This window comes from Tiliqua scincoides, chromosome 5 (genome assembly GCF_035046505.1).
Source record: "Tiliqua scincoides isolate rTilSci1 chromosome 5, rTilSci1.hap2, whole genome shotgun sequence".
In the NCBI taxonomy this organism is placed as follows: Eukaryota; Metazoa; Chordata; class Lepidosauria; order Squamata; family Scincidae; genus Tiliqua; species Tiliqua scincoides.
The window spans coordinates 85,070,605-85,091,321 of NC_089825.1; the positions used below are offsets into that span (position 1 = coordinate 85,070,605).

At 45.5% G+C, this 20,717-nt stretch overlaps 1 protein-coding gene across 1 annotated transcript in view; it reads left to right on the top strand.

Annotated features, from left to right (window-relative positions):
- The first annotated feature begins 1,268 nt into the window (after window positions 1-1,268).
- The window catches only part of SMARCD2 (SWI/SNF related, matrix associated, actin dependent regulator of chromatin, subfamily d, member 2), a 37,389-nt gene continuing 17,940 nt past the window's right edge, over window positions 1,269-20,717 (top strand). The window contains exons 1-2 of the mRNA XM_066631336.1: window positions 1,269-1,522; window positions 15,103-15,290. Of these exons, the coding sequence (XP_066487433.1) occupies window positions 1,367-1,522; window positions 15,103-15,290 (344 nt within the window). The 5' untranslated portion in view covers window positions 1,269-1,366. The remainder of the gene's footprint in view (window positions 1,523-15,102; window positions 15,291-20,717) is intronic.

A 20,717-nucleotide genomic window follows, 5' to 3' on the forward strand; every position in this document is an offset into this window, starting at 1 on the left:
GGCAGTGGGGCTTCCTCCCAGGAAAGTGTGGCTGGGGTGGCAGCCTGAGTGCGAGCCCAGTCCTCTGCCTGCCTCCTCAGAAGCAAGTCCCACTGCAGGCAGTGGGGCTTCCTCCCAGGAAAGTGTGGCTGGGGTGGCAGCCTGAGTGCGAGCGCAGCCCTCTGCCTGCCTCCTCAGAAGCAAGTCCCACTGCAGGCAGTGGGGCTTCCTCCCAGGAAAGTGTGGCTGGGGTGGCAGCCTGAGTGCGAGCCCAGCCCTCTGCCTGCCTCCTCAGAAGCAAGTCCCACTGCAGGCAGTGGGGCCTCCTCCCAGGAAAGTGTGGCTGGGGTGGCAGCCTGAGTGCGAGCCCAGCCCTCTGCCTGCCTCCTCAGAAGCAAGTCCTACTGCAGGCAGTGGGGCTTCCTCCCAGGAAAGTGTGGCTGGGGTGGCAGCCTGAGTGCGAGCCCAGCCCTCTGCCTGCCTCCTCAGAAGCAAGTCCTACTGCAGGCAGTGGGGCTTCCTCCCAGAAAAGTGTGGCTGGGGTGGCAGCCTGAGTGCGAGCGCAGCCCTCTGCCTGCCTCCTCAGAAGCAAGTCCCACTGCAGGCAGTGGGGCTTCCTCCCAGGAAAGTGTGGCTGGGGTGGCAGCCTGAGTGCGAGCCCAGTCCTCTGCCTGCCTCCTCAGAAGCAAGTCCCATTGCAGGCAGTGGGGCTTCCTCCCAGGAAAGTGTGGCTGGGGTGGCAGCCTGAGTGCGAGCCCAGTCCTCTGCCTGCCTCCTCAGAAGCAAGTCCCACTGCAGGCAGTGGGGCCTCCTCCCAGGAAAGTGTGGCTGGGGTGGCAGCCTGAGTGCGAGCCCAGCCCTCTGCCTGCCTCCTCAGAAGCAAGTCCCACTGCAGGCAGTGGGGCCTCCTCCCAGGAAAGTGTGGCTGGGGTGGCAGCCTGAGTGCGAGCCCAGTCCTCTGCCTGCCTCCTCAGAAGCAAGTCCCATTGCAGGCAGTGGGGCCTCCTCCCAGGAAAGTGTGGCTGGGGTGGCAGCCTGAGTGCGAGCCCAGCCCTCTGCCTGCCTCCTCAGAAGCAAGTCCCACTGCAGGCAGTGGGGCTTCCTCCCAGGAAAGTGTGTACAGGTCTGCAGCCTGAGGTGCTTCCTGGGCGTGCAGGACGAGCCTGCCCGCCACATGAGGCGAGGGAGCCCCCTCCCTGCTGCAGGGGAGTGGGGCGGTCCCCGAGGAGGAGGAGCAGCAGCGCTGTGAGCAGCCTTCCCGCCCCCCCCGTCGGGCAGGCAGTCAGCGAACGGCGCTTCCTCCTTTCGGGCGCGCGTGAGGCGCCTCCGGCCGTTGACTCGGAACTCCCCGAGCGACACCTCCAGTGCCCCCGACCCCGCTCCCTCCATGGCCGGCCGCGGCGGGTTCCCGCTCACCCCGCCGCCCCCTGCAGCCGCGGTGGCTGCCCCCCCTCCGGGACCGGGAGGAGGCGGGCTCCTGCGAGGACCCAGCCCGGCGGGGGCCACCCCGTACCGACCCGTGGGGCATGGAGCTCAGTTCCAAGTAGGTGGGGGGAAGGGGAGCAGACACGTGTCTGGTTGGTGTTCGTGTCTTCACACGTGACGGCAACTGGAGAAGCGCTTGCAGGCTGTTTACGGGGGGGGGTTAAGGCTGTTTACTTGGGGGTTAAGCCTCCCCTTTCTTCCCAGCTTGCACCCAAGGCGGGGAACTCACCTAGAGAGTGATCACAAATGTGGGAACGGTGTCTGGGTTGCGGGGGTTCACATAGGGGTGGTATCGGGTCCTTTGAGGTCACATGATGGGTGGGGAGTTAAGGACCATAAGGAATTTTTTTTTTCCTCTCCTTGGGACACGTGAAAGGGACTTGGGAACTTACCCAGCCTGTAATTGATCTGTGGAACCCCTTGCCACAAGATGTGGTGATGGCATCTGGAATGGGTCCTTTGAGGTCACATGATGGGAGGGGTATTAGGGTGGGGAGTTAAGGACCATAAGGAATTTTTTTTTCTCTCCTTGAGATACATGAAAAGGAATTGGGAACTTCCCCAGCATGTAATTGGTCTTTGGAACTCCTTGCCACAGGATGCAGTGATGGTGTCTGGCCTTGATGCCTTTAAAAGGGGACTGAACAAAGTTCTGGAGGAAAAGTCCATCATGGGTTTCAAGCCATGATGGGTTTATCAGGGTAACCAGATGTCTTTTTTTCCAGGGTATGTCCTCTTTTTTAGCCTTGTGCCCTGGAAAAAGAACTTAAATGTCCTCCTTTTCCCTGTAAGCAGGCAGTGCATAGCTGTCTTGGAATTAATAAATTATATGTAATATAATTTTAAATTTAAAAATAAGTAAAATAGTGTTTAATCACATGAAATCAATACACAAGTGTTTTTAGCTTTTATTTTGCCATGTCCTACATTTTTCTTGGATGTCCTACATTTCGGGGTGCCTTGTCTTCTCTTGGGGTCATATTGTCTGGTCACCCTGAGTATATGCAACCTCCTGATTTTAGAAGTAGGCTACTTCAGTAGGCCAGATGCAAGGGAGGGCACCAGGATGCAGGTCTCTTGTTATCTTGTATGCTCCCTGAGGCATCTGGTGGGCCACTAGGGGATTCAGGAAGCTGGACTAGATGGGCCTCTGGCCTGATGCAGCAGGACTCTTCTTATTAGGGGTATATTAAGATATGGTATTGGTATTTTGGGAGCAGTGTGAGATAGGTGACAGGGTGTGATACTGGGGGGCGTGAAGGAAAGAGGGTCATATAACTGGGGAGAAGAAAAAGAGCATGTGGGTTGGAGGGAGCATGGAAGGCTGGCCTGACAAGTATTGGGAAGTGGTATTTCAAGCTGGGACACTAATAGTCTTACTAATGGGGAAGCAGGAGTTTGGGGAGTGTGTTTCTGCATGGATGACATGAAGGCTTTCAGGTGCATCCAGAGGCAGGGAGTATATTTGACCTGAGCATCTCAGGATTGGGATATAGCTGCTGAGGAAATATCAGGATGGTATTTGCTCCGGGGGATACGTAAGGGGTTGATGGAAGGGGTACAACTGTAACATTTCTTCCTTTCCCCTAGTGCAGTGATTCCCCAACTTTTTCTATTGATCCATTGGCTGTGGCTCCCCATTAGGGCTACAATCCTATACGTTGTATAGGGCTGCAGGTTTTTCATGGTGATTCCTGCCTGGTTGCCACGGCTCACAGTTTGGGAACCAGTGCCCTAGTGACTTGCCAAAATCTGATTATAAGCACTTTTTCAGAGTACATTTTTAAAACTGCATTTTTATTAGGTGTTGGTTAATTATTGGTTGTTGCTGCCAACCTCCAAACTGGGCTTGAAATATAAATAGATAAAAAGTGGATTTTTGGAGTCGGTTCATGAAGCCTTGGTGAGCCAGCAAGGCTCTTCAATCCTGAGTGTCTATCCTTGCCAGGGAAGAAGAATTTGCAGTGCAAACTGCGTCTGGGAACATATTGTAGTGGTTTTGCTGTGCTAGAATTGTGGAGAGATGGAGGGAAAGTCTCTATTCAGAAAGTTGCTGCTTGCTTTGTGTAGGCATCATGTGTCAAAACCAGTTGGGAAGGAAGAGCTGTCATTTCTGTTAGAGCTGCCATGTCTGTTTTAAAGAGCCCTATACTGTACTGTAGAGATGAAGTACTGTAGCTGCTCTTTTAGCTTGTTTAGGAGGTTAGCAGAAGATAATGTGGATGGAAGCAAAATTTCTTGTGGAGGGTCTGAAGTATTTTCCTTGAAACTTCAGTCTGTGGCTTTGGCTCATGGGTTTGTCTGGAATAGAACTCCTTGTCCCCTGGACCCTTGATTATATATGTTCTATGTATCACAAGAATGGTTTCCTTAGCAGTGCTTGAGGTTGTGCGTGAGGGCAAGGGAGAAGGTGGACACATAGCAATGATAATTGAAGAGCTTTCTGGTGTTCTGGTTGTAAAGGTATATGAAAAACGTTTCACCCGAAAGTGGGAAGTGATTTAAATAATTTTCTTAAACAGTAAAAAGAATTTCAGAATGATATTTATATCATTGTTTGTAATTGCTTTCCTTTTGAATATGTTCTGATACATTTGAAAATGATGACATTTAGCAATCCTAGATGATAACTATGTAGTTTTACATGTCAGTGATTTTCATTCTAGGATTAGAAATACGTTTCTAGCCTTGCCTGTCACCCCATTTGCTTGTCATTGTACTCATTCCTTTCCTGCCCTTGTAAGCATGAAGGTGCACACAAAACCACTTATGCCTTTTCATGAGAAAAATGAAACAAGAGTTGCTGTACGCTACAAGAGTACTTCTTTTTATTTCTGATTCACTGAGTTAAAAGAAATGGAATTGCTATGTCCATAGCCTCCCCCCCAACAAACAAAAAAACCCACTTCATTCTGTTGTAGATAAGGGAGCAGACCGCTTCCAAACTACCTTAAAAACTGTGACCAATTCAGTGTCTTGACCATGAACATTAGAGGTTTTGAAAGACTAGTGTTGAGCTTGGATTTAGAAGACCTGGTGTCCAGGATTATTTCTGCCATAGACTTACTGTGAAGCCTTGGGCAGTGCATACATTTTTTTTTTTTTTTGGCCTCAGTTACCTTTTGCAAAATAAGTAGAAATCTTATTATTGTGCTCACTTCATAACAAGAATAAATAACTTTGCAAATTAAAATGCAGTATAAATTAGTAGTATTAATCTTGTATATATATATAATTTGTCCATATTGTTTGAATTAATTTGTTATAGTTACTTGCCAATAAAAATATTTTACATTATTTAGAAAGTCAATGTTCCTTAGCTTGATCAGCAACTAGAATGAGTGTATATGTGATATTATTTCTCATTTCTGTACCTTCTACCTTCAGAAAATTCTCTTCCCCCCCCCCCCCCATCCTTATCCATATCCAAGCATTCAGATTTCAGGATGTCTCTAACAGGTATGAAAGCAGCATATCTCCAATTAGGGATAATTGGAGATATGCTGCTTTCATACCTGTTATGAAATAGGATACCTGTTCTTATAATAGGATGGAAGTCTTTTTTCACATTGTCCAAAGACTGTGGAGTCGGGGCTGGATTCCCATCTATCAGGCCCCATAGGTGTGAGCTGTGGAGATGAAAAGATGACATTACCATTTGTTTGGAAAATTTTGTCCAAAGCAGTAGCATGGAGCTTGAATTCCAGGATTGTTAATTAATCTGTATCAAGAACTTCATTGTGGGTTTTTTTTGGAGGGGGGGGGGTTTGGTTGGTTAAATACTGGATTTTTACTATTGTTTAAATACTGCTTAAAATTTGTCTGGGCACTTTGCAAAAGATCTAGCCTCTTACTCATAGCAGCTTCAATTCTAAATATAAAGACTGGGAAAAGGGAACAATAATATGTAAATATGGATATGGTGATACTAAAAACTGCTGTTAGTCTTTTTTTTCCAACAAGATAAATTACAATTTAAATCGCACAATATATTGTTTGAACTTTAAAAATAACTAACTTGAGGAAATAAAAATGTTTTGATGGAAAAAGGTGAGAAACAAAAGAAAAAAGGATGGAGGTGATTGATGATGATTGAGCAAGTTCAAACTAAAGCTTAGTGGAAATAAATTAAAAAGCTTAAGAGTTGTTGAGAACTTGTATAGCAAGATTGCCATCTTGGATGTTGATGTAGAGAACCACAGGAACCAAGCTCGGTCTCATGGGCAGGAGGGTATGAAATCTTTTCTAGTAACAAGGTAGTATGTTCCTTCCAGTTAGTATTCAGATTATGTGTTTGGCAGTAAATTATATGTTGCTATAAGATAGTAATGGTAGAAAGCCCCTTTTTTTGTTCTGTGTTCTTTTTGTTTGCTTCAATTTTGGATTTGCATCTAAATTACATAAACAAATGAGGAAGAGGGTAAAAGGGGGCTGTTTCTGCAGTTGCTGTCACTCTTTCAGCGTGGAGCTGGAAGTCTGGAAAAAATCCAGAAACTGGGAGTCCAGTATAATGTGTTTGCTGAGAAATAAACTCATCTCACCAGTCATAAGTGATGCTTACATATATCTTGGGACACTGTTCTTAAGATGCTTGCCTGCAAGATGACATCAGAAACATACTTCAGAATTGGTAATGCACCATGTAAACAAGGCTTGTAGTTCAAGAATAAGCCTGAACATTTAATACATAAGTGTAAAATACATTTAGTCTATAAGTGTAGAATGGTGCATTTGAATCTCCAAATGTACAGTATTGTGCTTGAAAGAACTGGGGAAGAGATATTATTAAAATTCCTGGTGATTAGCTCTTCTAGGCATCAAGTACAACCTTTCTGGGTTGGAGATGGGCAAATTGGACTGTAGGTGAGGGTCATCCTCCTTTAAGGTTGTCTCACTCTTCAGGATATATTGGCAGTCGTATGTAGCCCAAACTGATTTTCCTCATCTTAAAAGCACTGTATCTTCAGACTTTCTGCTATGATGAAGTCACAGTGCACATGACTTTTGTGATATTTATTATGCTGTGGTTCAGAAATGTCTGTCTATGTGAATGCATGGGTTCTGTCTTAGAGCAGCAGGGCCTGCTTTACCAAAGACAGGATTTTGTCTAAAGTGACTATGTGCCCTGGTGACTTGAATTAGGACTATGATTGGGGATCAGAAAGGAATTTTACTCAAATCTGTTTGACTAATGACCTTGTTTTTGAAAAATTCTGATGATGTGAAGTTGTGTTTCTCTCTAGTAAGCATTTTTGTTGTGTTTTAGCTATCTGTTTAGCTGGCATCTTGTTTTACTGCACTTTGTTTTGCCTCTGCTTTCTGCCTGTAACACATCATAGTCCGAATTATATAATGTTTGGGGGATCCTGCCAACGGGTAGCAGATTGGACTTAATAGCCTGCTAGTCTCATCCAGCCCTAAGCTTTGTAATTGGAGCTGGCTTTTCAGCAGTCCTTTCCTGCACGTGCTGCTGTGAAAACATTAGCAAAGACCCATGACCACGCAGTCAGTCTGGCAGAATCTGAGTACAAGCGCTCACCCCTTAGATTGCTGCATCAGTCTGGAAGGTGCGTTCGTTGAGAATGTTGTATGTACCCCGTGTGAGAAGTGCTTGCTCTGCTCTGCAGATGAATCTCTTATGTTTCTGGGTTGCATTTTCAGTGGTGAGGGAGCTGTGCCCTGACTGTTCCTTCCTTGCTAGTGTTGGTTCTGCTTTAACAAGGAAGCAGGAAACAGAGGCAGCCAAATACTTGCTGAAGCAGTTGCTGTTGTATTGGCCCAGTGAACCTGCTGGGTGGTGTTTTGCAAGCCTGTGACTGGATGGATGTCAACGTCTGTCTTTTGCACTCTAGGCAGAAAGCAGCAGAGGATGAGGGGCTTGCTTTGCATCTCTTTTCTATTGTGATAGTTGTCTGCACACAGTTTGTTAATTGTTAACGCAATACCCCCTGCCAAAGCAACAATCGGTGAGGCAGAAGTTGCCGTGTTGGTCTCAAAGAGTGAAAAACTGCAAAACCAGTAAGAAATTTTCCATACGGTGCAGGAGTATAGAAACTCGCAAGTTACGCAGTACCCTTCACCTAAGATATATGCTAAGTCCCCAGCATATGTAGTGTTTTGGTTCTAGAGGTCTGTACAGAAGTCCAACCAAAATAGCTGTGACTCTTGCTGACTGACCCAGTGCTGTTATACCTGCATAAAAGCACCACAAAAGAGTGTACTGTGTCTGCACAAAAGCGCCAGCACAGCTGTCCATAACTCAAGGAGTCAATGTAGATACTTTTCCACTTTGTCTGATGGAAGAGGTTTGTGTAAAGCATAATTTAACCAGTCGCTCAAGTCTTTAAGCCACGGATTAAAATGCATGATAGGATCTGGTCCCAACATTTCACTTTCAACTGTGGAAAGCATCTTCAGGGGTGCTTTCCACAGTTGAAAGTGAAATGTTGGAACTAGATCCTATAATGCAGTGGTTCTCAAACTGGTGGGTCGCGACATGTTCCCTTGTGTAAACATAAGGGGCGGGGAAAGGGAAGAGGCAGGGAAGTGATCCCCAGGATCGTGCCCGTATGGGGGGGGCGAGCGGGGGTGTTTGTGACTTACTTTATGAAGGCAGGGCTGCAGGAAGTGTGGGGAGCCCTGCACAGCCCTCCGCAGCAGTCCCTGAGTCTTGGAACATTCGAAGAAAGTGGGCGCAAAGCACTTCCATTTTGCAGGAGGTGCTTTACACCTGCTATTACAGAAAGTTCCAAGCCTTGGGGAGCGCTGCAGTGGGCTGCACAGGGCTCCCTGCACCTCCTGCAGCCTGCTGCAGCCCTGTCTTTGTAAAGTAAGTCACAAGCAACCCTCCTGAGCCCCCCCTTAGCGGCGCGATCCTGGGGATCACGTTGCTGCCCTAGTCCCTCTCCCGAAAGAACTTACTGAGGGAGTAAAGCTCCCTCAAAGTTTGAGAACCATTACTATAATGTGTTTTAGGGTGCAATCCTAGTCATCACTTGGGCTGCGCAAGTCCCTTGCGCCGACCCAAGAGTGTCGCAAAAGTGCCATAAAGCACTCTTGCACCACTCTGAAGGGAATTAGGCCAGTGCATGGATGCGTGCCAGCCTCTTCACCTCTGCAGACCCTGGAGCATGGGTGAGTTGTGCTGGCCTTGCTCAGCTGGTGCATGGGTCTAGGAGGGGCATGAGCAGGACAGGCAGGAGGTGGGAGGGAGGCGTTCTGGGGTGGGAGGACGGCAGGTGGGAGGGAGGTGTCCAGGGTGGGCAGGGAGTGGGAGGGGGGGCCAAAACCCGGCAGTTATGCCGGATCCTGACCCTCATTCCTAGGCGGTACAGAGCAGCCTCTGACCGCTCCGTTCTGCTCAGATCTGCACCACCTCCTGAGGTGGTTCAGATCCAAGTAGACCCAGTTGACCTGCTACAGCGCGACACCGGGTAAGGGGAAGCGATTTCCCTTGCCTCGAGCTGTGCTGCTTTTGGCCCCAAACTTGTGCTGGATTCAGCGCAGTCATGCCTGCCTGCCTGTTTCCAGCGTAAATTAGAATTAGGCTGATAATCTGTGGTTTAAAGGCTTGAGCAACTTGTTAAATTATGCTTTAAACTCATACAGCCATGAAAGCCTTGGTATGTTTGTAGATCTGTGTAATTTAAAAGTCCATTACAGTAAGTAAACATTTGTACCTAACAGAATTAATATTTTGTTCTTTGCTATGAATTGTCTGTCCTAATTGGAGCACTTGTGCTATGTTGCTTGAATTGCATAACGGTGCTTAAATAACACATTTTTATGGAACACGATGTTTGAATGTTAGCATTTGGACATTGGGAAGGAAAGGAGCAGAATTATGGTAGGAGGAGAGCTTTTGGGCAAGTAGCGTGTGGTAGGAGGGTACTGTATATGGATTAGAGAATACGTCTGAAGGCATAGGGCACAGGTGCTTCTGGAGCCCCTAGCAGACAAGTTATGCGTGTTTTTATCAAGAGGGCTAGAAATAGTTTTTCCATCAAAGCTGACATTCTCAAGATTCCAGATTTTTATGTCAAATGCATTTTAGTGAGTTCTGTGAAAGAATTTTAGAAGATTTAATTGCCCTGGTGCGTGCATCTATCTGATAAGATAATATTGAAGTAGTAACAGTGAGTAGGTGGTAACATTTGATGCCACAGACAAGTGCTCTTGTAGGCTCATCTCGCTAATGTCAAGTACTTTATCACTAAACCGTTACTGCAGCTGAATGCTGACTCACCCATGTTGTCACTGAGCAAATGCTTCTGGTGTCCAAAGCGGAGGAGTATGGCTAGTGACTACCAGGCAAAACACTGTGTGCGGCTTAGCATCAAGGGGAGGGCTCAAACTTATTTGCTTGCCACTAGACTAGCATACAGTTGCTGTGGAGATTAGTTATCTGGGGAAAGCTGATCATAAACCACTTTGTGTGAAGACAATGTTTTGTGATCTTTCATATCTATCAGTATTTCGCAGATGAAAATAAAAACCTTTTTCTGTACTTATATAACTCCTAGTTCTAACACCAAGGATTACAGCCTGAGTTCCACTCGCCCACCCCCATTAGACAATGCAAAAAGCTCTTCTTTGTCTGCTGTTTGGTGTATTCATTACCCTGTATTAGTCAGTCCTTCGTGACTGCTGGAACAGATGTGTTAGTAAACTCAATATAAAAGCTTACATTTGCTATCTGATAGGCAGTTATGGGGAATGGGAAAGGTCACAGGGAACTGAATGTCTGTGTGTGTGCATTTACATGCCATGTGCACTGGAGCCAAACTGCATTTCCCTTCCACCCCTTCTGGTTTAATATTCAGCAATCTGAAAGGTGGGGTGGGTAAGTTGTGTACATACTAATCATTTTTCAAAAGCATCCCCAATATGTCTCTGCATGCAAAATAGGGACAGTAATTTGCCTGAAAACAGGAGCAGTTTTCACTCTGTTCTCTCTAAATCCCCTCTTCTGTTTTCCTTCTGTCCAGTATTGTGTAGATTCAATAGTTATATAACAACTCAGTGTGTAACAGTTTAGATTCCATGCTTAAGATGGTGTGTGCGTGTACATGCCTGTATACAGTTGGTTACTGAACAAGTGACTTTCAGGTAACTTGCAGCCATGTGATTTTTTTTTTTTTTTAAGGTGTGGTAGACAAGAAGAGAGCAATGAGAAGAGTATTCTAAGGCAGGAAAATAGACCTAAAGTGTGTGATGTAAATAGGATGGTGTACAGAGAACGTAGCAGATCCTCTTGAAACTGCAGATGGTTACGTTGTTCCTTGGGGAAGATGTGGTAGAGACTACCACCTGTCTGAATCTCTCTTAATTCCCTCTTGGGACAAGGAAAAATTGGCCTCAGGTGGTCATGTAACCAAGTCTGTCCCTTGAGGGAAGCGTGTAGATTTGAGCAATAACAAGCAGTGTATAATTACCTATGCATGTATAATTGACCCCATTCAAAGCCATCTAGACCAGGTGTTACACTCATTTCATACACTGGGCTGAATAGCATTCATGGTGCCTGCTGTCAGAAGTGACATCATTAAGCAGGAAGTGACATCATTAAGCAGATGATGGCCAGAAATAATCACTAAAGAACTCATTAACTGCAGATGACAGAAGAGAAAATATGGAAATCTTGACCATATTTTTGATATGAGAGTCCAATTATCATGTGCAGAGGCTGCCTCTGCCAAGGTGTCACTTTGCAGTTCAGTAGCTGAGAATTGACAATTGAAAATTGACAATTGAGTAGCACTGTGAATTGACACTTCAGCTGAAATGGTGGCCTGTGTGATATTGGGCTCTTCCAGCACTTCATCACCGTCTCCCACAGCTCTTGATCTGCCCCTTCCCCCAAGTATTCCAGAGGCCTCCTTCCATCTCTTCCCAGTGTCTATGTAGAAGTGGTGCTGGTGAAAGGGCAGCACTTTATCTGGTCCTATTATCATGTGGACTGCATAAAGAGCTTCTGTGGGCAGTAACTGGCTTGTGGGCCTTATGTTTGACTGATCTATAGTAGGATGCTTTTAAGCCCGTTGTCACTTGTTGCATCCGCTGTCGATAATATTCAGCATTCATATAGCACACTTATGTTTATATGGAGAGTGTTCAAAGCATTTCCCATACATTATCTTGGTAATCTTTATGACAGCTTTAAGGTAGATCAGTATTATCATCCTCATATTTTAGATACAGTATATGGGGATGATATATGGAGGATTAGGGAGAGATATGTCCAACCTACAGAGCGAGTTCTTGATTGAGATGATTTCCCAGCTTACACGCTTTGCTGCTATACTACATCAGCTCTGTACTACATTTAATAAGGTGAACTGTAATTATCTTCTTTTGGATAACTGTTTAAATTTTGAAAGCATTTGGTATGTCTTCTTTCCATTTTTGTTTCTGTGAGCCAAGCATGCCCATTTCTTCCAGCTCTATGTGACTTCTTGTCTTCACCCTTCATTGTCCTCAAAGCTTTCTTCTGATTCCCCCCCCCCCTTGTCTCAGACTGTTCACTGCTGCAGATTCTCCTTCCAGTGTTAAACTTGTGTGGTGCTGTCCAAGCCCTCTGCTGTGTTGTATGTGGGAGTAGCAACAGACCAGAGACGCTGCCTGGGCCTGTTGGGCAGAAATGTTGCCCTGCTGGCTCGGTGGCTTTGGCAGCTGCAAGAGCTCCTTGGCAGCAGGAGCTTGTTTCAGATCCCACAGGGCAGGGTAGAAAGTACCTACTGAAGCTTAGGAGAGCACGGGTGTGTGCTCACATAAGCAACCAAAGGCCCCTCAAGGATTTTAAAAACAGGCCCTGTACATGGGTAACCTGAGTGGAGGGCAGCGATGAAAGAGGGCAGGTTCCAGCGTGTTCTACTTCAATCAAATTAGCAGCCAGCAGTCTCTTTACGTTGCTTGATTCAGTCCTAGACAGGCTTTTAATAATTATGAGCACAGGAGAATGTTTGCAGATAGGAGAGTACTGTTTTGGAAACAGTTCAACAACCCTGAGCCTCTTTTCTGGTGGAAAAGAATGGTCCAGACAAGTCTCTCAACTCCATTAGTAGAGCCATGGATGAGAAGAATTGAGTATCCTGTCCAAATACAATTGTAAGGGCCATCTTTAGCTTCCGTCTCTGTGAACAATCCACTCTAAGGATTCTCTTACCACCTGGCCTCGGGGAGGAAGTAGCAAAAACGCAGTTTCATTGGCTAGTAGAAATAACAATGGTGTTCCTGGCAGCTAGGCACCCAGGGGCACACCTCCAGGAGTGCTGCACCCCCATGCCCACTGCCTCCCCCTGAAGGCGTTCTGAGGGCCTTTTAACATCACTTCCAGTTTTTGTCCCAAAACTGAAAAGTTATATTTAAAGGCCCTCAGGAGGCTTTAGAAGACCTTCTAAGAACTGGGGAGGCCATATGCAGCCTCTCTGGCCTCCGGGGGGAGGCAGCGGGCGTGGGCAGCCCTCCGGGTGGCATGGCTGGGGTGGCGGTGGCACTCCCCCCAACTATGCTGCCTGGGGGTCAGTTGTACCCATGGACCTCCCCTAGGAACACTACTGAGAAATAATAATCAACCAGCATGGATAAACCGTAGACTCTTGGTGGTGCTGATGTGAAAATTTTTCTGGGGCACCAAATGGTGTAAGCCTGCTTGTGGCTTGCTACATTCAATGAGCACCTTGATGTGCTCCTATGGTTTGATTGCACTATAATTTTATGTCCCATTATGACAATTGACCACCCCTCAAACACTGGGGAGTTCAAAGGGCTTCAAATAACAGTGGTGTGTAGTGTTCAAAAGGTTTTGCATACATTCCAGTAAATTTGTATAGTAGCTATTTACATTAGCTCAGTATTGCTCCCATACTGCAATGGAGAAGTGAGTTTCAGATTGACCACCTAATGAGCTCAGGATTGAAATGAGATTTGAGCTAGGGTTTTACTGGACTCATGCACTTTAGTTACATATCCTATTGTGCTGCACTGGTAGTAGTTCCGTAGCAATTGTTAAGAGGTGGAAGCCTATGAAAATCTCTGCAGGGCGATCTTCTTTGTGTGAGGAACCATTTCAGTTGTTGGCAGGGGGAGAGTCTTGTCTTGGTTCCATATTGCTGTTTGCAGAGTGATGAAAACAGTGTGTGTGCACTCGCACACATGCTTTGCTCTGTGCAGTGAAAAAGAAAAAAATATGTTGCGCTTTTCTCTTTCCTCAGATGCTGCCTGACACTTATACTGGAAGAGCAAACCTAGTCCTCCAGATATACTTTACACCTGGTTCCTTTGGTGGCATTCTTGTTTTGATCTGTTGAACACAAAGCTAATGTTTAACAATGGGTTAGTGAGTGGCAAAGGTGGATGGGGCCCTCTTAAGCATAAGCTTAGTTTTCATCAGAGCAAAACACAGTTATGGCCTGCCCTGTAGGGAACCATTTTTGCTCCATTATTAGTGGGCTACTAATGCAATTCAGCTGTTAGACTTGAGGAGGGAATCTCTAATGCTTTGCTTTCATTCACTTGAGCATGGAGTCCAAAGCAAGGGTGTCATTGGGCTCCTGTGCCTTTAATAGCTGCATAACTTCGTTGCTGCTTTATCTGAGTGGCAGTGAAGTTGATTTTATTCTAGCAGTTTTCAGGTGTTATTTTTTAATTGGAAGATCTCTTTCCTGCTGCCTTATTAAATTTGTTAATGCTTTAGGACAGTGCTATTCAAACTGGGACGTCGTGACGCCCCAGCCTGAGGGCCCTGGTCTCTGCTCCTTAAGGGGCGGGGGCAGCCTAGAGGCAGGGGGAAGGCAGCGGTGCGATCCCAAGGATCATGTCGCTCAGGGGGCTGCGGGGGCTTGCGTGCACTTACCCAAGCCTCCTGCAGCCTCCCAGGGTGCAGGGAGCCCGGCACGACTTCTGGCAGGGCTCCCTGCAGCAGGGAACGTGGATGCGGAGCCATCGCACTCCACTTCTGCTTTAGCTGGTGTCTTCCCCCCGCCCCTGCAAAGACTTACTGGCTCTCAAATTCTCCCAGAGAGTTTGAGAACCACTGCTTTAGGAGATCTGATTGCTGTTTAACATCATTTTATGGTTTTTATGGTTTCTTGTATTGGCCATCTTCATTCTTTTTTACAAAAGGAAGATAAAAGTTTTGGAAATGGATAAATAGAACAGTGATTGCTGGTAGCTGCCTCTTCCCCTGGCATAGCAGAAAGGGGAGAAATATACCTCTCAACTGCTTACCACTTGTGTGGTTCTTCAGATGGCATAGACTGACTATAATAAATTTAGGTACACATATTCAAAAGGCTAGCCATTAGACAAATCCATGGAGGTGGTCATCCTCTGCCCTCTCAGCTTTTCATGCTGCTTTGTTTCTATGCTACAAAATTATGCTGGTGTAACAGTCATGGTTTGGGCCATTCTACTTTTGCATGGTTGATACAAATTCTCATAGATGCTTAGCTTGCACCTCTCCAGGATCTACTTTCCTTGAATTTTCTTGGGATGGGGACAATCTCTGACCATAAAAAGTTCGTGACATTTTAGTGTTGCATTTTTATCTGCGTGAAGTAGAGTGGCTCTCGCCAGTGAACTCTTGGTTGGGTGCAAGACCCAGTTTTTTTAGAGTCTGGTTTCTTTTTTTCTTATCAGCGCCCTGGGATGCTGCCAGGTGGCCGGATGCCCATGGCAGGATTGCAAGTGGGGTCCCCCTCAGGTCCTCCATATGGAACAGCTTCACCACTAAGACCTGGAATGCCACCATCTATGATGGATCCCTTCCGGAAGCGCCTGCTTGCTCCGCAGACCCAGCCGCCTCCGTCACTGACCCAAAGACGAGGGTAAGAATTTGAAGGGATTGGCCTTTTTAGATGGAGTGGTGGTGGTGGTGGTGGTGGTGGTGGCGGCGGCGGCGGCGGCGGCAGCAGCAAAGAGAACAGATAAAGAAACTGCTGGTGTTGGGGCCTAAAGTTCTGCATGTGACACATGGGATATTTGCAGATGGGGACAATTTCTTGGCAACCTCCTCTTCTTCCCCACATCTTACTTTTACTTCCTAATTCCCTCCCTCTCTTCCCAACATACGTACTTGTAAAGAGCCAACTCTTCTTGCTGGATGACTTCCAGCTTCCCAGTTGATAATCTTCATTGGAGATCTAGTTTTACCCTGCTAAGCCCCTGGTATTGCTTTGGGAATTTCTGTTGAGAAAGTGATGTTTTGTATGCCCTGACCCACCTTAATTGTCCCTAATGATCCTCTCCCAGTATTTTTTCAAACTCGTGACCATTGTGGACCCCTTAGTGCTAAGGACTATGAGGGCTGCTGCAAGCCACAAAATGCTGGTGCTGAGATGCCTAAAAGTACCCACAATATGGCAATGGTGTGTTTTTGACTGGAAGTTTGAGACATGCTAATCTTATCCTTGGCATAGTTTGTGGTTATTCATTCTAGCACTTTACACTTACAAGTCAGTGGACCTTAACTGAGGAATGACCAGAATTTGTACTAAATATGGTTTGTTGGCATCCTTCAGTCTCGGAAGAGTATGGTATCGCGCTCTGAATAGTGTTCTGGAACAGTGTCCTCTCCAGTGCACGAAGCCTGGGTAAAGTAGATATGGAGGATAGACTGTTACCCATGCAGCAAATCCCCCCTCTCCACGTCGCTGAAATGGTCCAATGGAAAGGCAGAAGCCAATACGGTTGGTTCCAGCGACGTTGCAGGAGTTGCCAGAACGTGACTGTGTTCAGCCATGAACTGCCTCAGGGTCTCAGGGACTCAATATAAATTTGTATATTTACAAATAGGTAAATATGGTGCTGGTAGCAAAAAGAACAATGCTTAGGGCATAAAAGACTAGAATCACAATTTGGCTTTCACAATTAGCCTATATGTAGCCCAGTCTTATGCATGTTTACTTGGAAGTAAATATGATAGTTCACTGGGACTAATTTCCAAATAAGTTTGTGTTCAATTACTGCCTTAGCAGCAGAAGAAAAAATAGCATACTATACAGGAAAGGGGGTAAAATAAACATCCCCACTATTTTGACTGCTTAGGAAACTGAACATGACGGTCCCTTGAGAACTCAGCATACCTCCGCCACTCCTTTCTTTCTATTCTTCACTTTCCTTCAGCTTCAGACCTTCAGGAGAAGTGTGACCCATTCACCAATTTCTTCTGTCTGGTGTCCTGCCTATTATCGTAATTTATGTCTTATCTACATTGCTTTTTCGTTTATTGGTTCTCATCCAACTAATTAGATTTAAAGATTCTAAATGACTGTTGAAATTTAGTGCCTTACTGGGCATTAAGAGAAAAGTCACAGAAATAGGGTTATCAGCATAATGCTTTACTTTAAAACCATTGATTACCTCCCGCAGCACTTTCAAATTAAAAAAACATAGGGAACAGAATAGAATCCTGTGGCAACTCCCATGGGACAGAATGGGAATCCCCCCACATTGCCTTTTGAAATCTGCCTAGAAGAGTAGGAATGGGACCACCACAAAGTGTTGTGTTCTCCCAAACCTGCCAAGCAGTCCAGAAGGATACTATTTTCAATGTACTAAGAAGTCTAGGCAAATTAGTAAGGACATACAATCCCTGTGTGTCTTCTAGTGAAAGTCATCCAATAGCACAACTAATTTGGGTTTCGAAACCAGACTTGAAACCAGATTGTAAGGGACCTGGAAAATCAGTCTCATTCAGGAGAACCTGGAATTGACCTGCTGTCACCATATATCCTTGCACAAAAAGGTGTGAGACTACTGGATAACTTCTTAGAGTCGTAGAGAACTTGTTCAGGAGTGCTTTTACTATGACCTCCTCAGAAAACTAGGGACCACTCCTTCCTTTAAAGAGGTGTAAAACAGTCAGCTCAGTAGCTAAACTAGCCTCTCCTGACTAGCTGCAGTCGATGAGGGAAGACAAAGATTCAAAGCACATTTGATTGAGACCATTCTTAAAACTTGGTACACATCTCTGACGCAACAACTCAGTTTCATGTAACCAAGAGCTAAAAGACAAGGCTGATCTTATCTTGTGTAGGGGCATTGTCTTTAAAGGGAAATTCATATGAAACTGATTACAGGACATGTTAAATACCATTTAGCAAATGTTTAGTCAAGATCATAAGTGATGTCTAGGATTAATTAAAGCTACTTGGCCTTTTCAGCCACACTAGACGCAGTGCCAGAACCACCTTTCAGAGCGCGATACCATAGTCTTTCGAGACTGAAGGTTGCCAACTACTACTACTGGTGGTGTATCAGTATCTGGGAGATTATACTGAGCAGACGGAATTTGTATGCTTTGCCAATATTAGCCTAGTCTTCAGTATGGGCTCTAACTTGTACATAGCTGAATTTAGCCTAAATTATTTTCTATTCTAGCTGTTGTCCCATTCATTTTCAGGCATCCCCTGCTTATTTGACAGGTTAGGGACTAGAGCACAGTCGTTAACCAGAAATAATTGAAATGCACAACCCAGTCTTTTTTTAGCTTGCAAAAGCATTTTGACTGCCAAATAAACTTAAATAACGCACTCTATTACTTGTGAGTGCATGTGAAAGCTAATAACACACTATATTAGGGTTTCTCAAACTGTGGGTCAGGACCCACTTGGTGGGTCGTGACCTGAAGTCTGCTGAGTCCTGAGTTGGGCCCTCCCACCTACCCTTGCATCCCGTTGGCTCCAAATTGAAGCTCTCTGGACGCAATTGGAGGCTGCACTGGGTCTCTGCATGCCTCCACAAGCAACCAGAAAGTCACTTTCAGGTTCATGAAAGAGACTTCCAGCTGCTTCCAGAGGCCTACAGAGGCGTTCTGTGGTCTATGGAGGCAAAGCAGAGGATTGCAGCACTTCCTCTGCAGAGCAGGTGGGCCGTGGCTGGGGGATGTTTGAGAACCTCTGCACTATATATACAAAAGTACAGTAAAATGAACAAGCAACATGTGTTCACAGAAGAGTGTGGAAGGTTGTAGAAATGTGACAAAACAGTTTGAAAGAGCAGACCACATGTCAAATGTCTGGCTTCTGGTTATAATTGGAAAGGATTGAAAGAGCCAACCGTCAAAAAGTGGGGGATGCCTGTAATTGCTGACAATGTCTTTTTTTGTAGTGTGTTGCAGCATAGTACCTAGACCAGTGGTTCTTAAACATTTTAGCACCAGGACCACTTTTTAGAATGACAATCCAGGATCCACTGGAAGTGATGTCATTAACCTGGGTCATTAACTATCATTTTTAAAAGCATATACGTAATAGCCTGTTAGAAGTACAAGTCTTTAACATTTCCCTAAATGCAGTCACATATCATGGTAGCATCAAGTCTTAAATATTAAAAATAAAATGCACATTGAAATGAATGGGGACCAATCTGAAATTGGCTCGCAACCCACCTAGTGGGTCCCGACCCACAATTTGAGAAACACTGACCTAGACAGTGTGGCAAGGTACATAACCTACTTGTTCCTAATCACCATGTGAGCTGCTTGTTTCTGACATCCGTAAGGGGGAGTGACACTCACCAGTAATATTATTCAAAGAATATCTGTGGGCATTCCAAGAGCCCATATAAGTAATCAAGCACTGAAGTCAGACTATCCAGAACTTTCCTCCACACTTTAAGAGAACAGAGATCACTAGATTCTGGACTTCACCAGGAGAACATAGTGAGAAAGAGTCCATGACAACAGAATGATTTAAAAACTCCTCTTCACAAAAAATACGGTGTGATAACATGGAGTTTTGGTTAAACATTATTAAATACAGAAGTTAATGACACATTTCCTACTGAAAACAAATAATGGTTTTCTAAATGTCCGTTCATACCATTCTCTCTACACCCGTTTCTTTATCCAGCATGTAATTGATTGGTGGAACTCCTTGCCACAGGTCATTGTGATGGCATCTGGCCTTGAGGCCCTTAAAAGGGAATTGGACAGATCTATGGAGGGAAAGTCCATCACAGGTTATGTCATGATGACTATATGCAACTTCTGGGTTTTAAAGAGAGCCTGTTTCTGAATGCCAAATACAGGGAGTGGTAACATGATAAAGGTATCCAGTGGGCCTCTTCTTATATAGTTTTCATCAAGGTGGTAAATTTGTGCCTGGGCTATACCACTTCAGATTTTAGTTTGGGGCTCTCATGATTGAATGTGCCTCTGTATCAAAGGTGTAAAAATAAAATAAAATCTAGTGTGTCAGGGAGAAGAGGCCTAGCTTGAAGGGTTAAAGCCCAGTCATAGATTTACCACCTTGGTAAAGAATAAGCTTAAATGGACTTCTCAAACAAGATTTAGGACAATGGGAGCAGGTAGCATCAAGGCATTGTGTGCACACACCCCCCCCCCCCCATAATACTTTGTTCCTAGCACTGCAGGGAGGAAGAGTTTGGTGAGAGTGTGTTGACGTGGTAGGTTAAAGAGCCTTGAATCCATACAAGATCTGTTTTCAGTTAGCAGTGGCCAATGATGCTTGCCAGACTCTCTTGGCTCCTTTCAGGCCCCTGCTCTATCATAGACAGAAAATGGTTAGAACTAGAGTGACTCAGAATGGGACTGGGAAGTGCAGACAACACAAACTGATGGCTATGCTGGTGTTTCTGTGAGGACCAGAAGTCTGATAATTCTCTGTGGAACTGGGATCCTTTCAGGATCTCTGTGGCAGCTTCTCTCAGGCCTTTTTTGTTGTCTACTCTGGAGCTTCCTTCTCTTTGGGCCTGCTTATGGCTCTTGCCAGTTTTTGCTTGTGGAGGTGCAGAGAGCGCAAGGCCCAACTCTCTTGTGTTTTGGGAGAGTAGGAGACAATTAGCCTTGTTTTATTTTCTGCCTACATATTTGGCTTCAGTGTCACTGTGAACCAACATAGTGTTAACTACAGGTGGAGCCTATTTATCTGCGTTAGTTCCGTTCCTTGACTCGGCGCGATTAACAAAAAATGCATTGTGCTAAATTCCATAGAGTTACGCAAATACACTGCAGCCTGACACTTCCGGATGGAAGGAAACTAAGGCAGCTGTTATCAGTCCCCTCCCCTCCATACTCAGCCCTTCCCGTTGCCAGCTGCCCAGCTTCTTTCACAGTTGGGATGCTGATCTTTTAAGAGTCCAGCCCTATGCATTTCTACTCAGAGGTAAGCCCCATTCCAGTCAGTGGGGCTTACTCCCAGGAAAGTGTGGAGAGGATTGTAGGCTAAATCTCATGCTTTGCTTGGTGGGAAGGCTTGGTTGTGATTGCCTGCACCATCTCAATGGCGGAG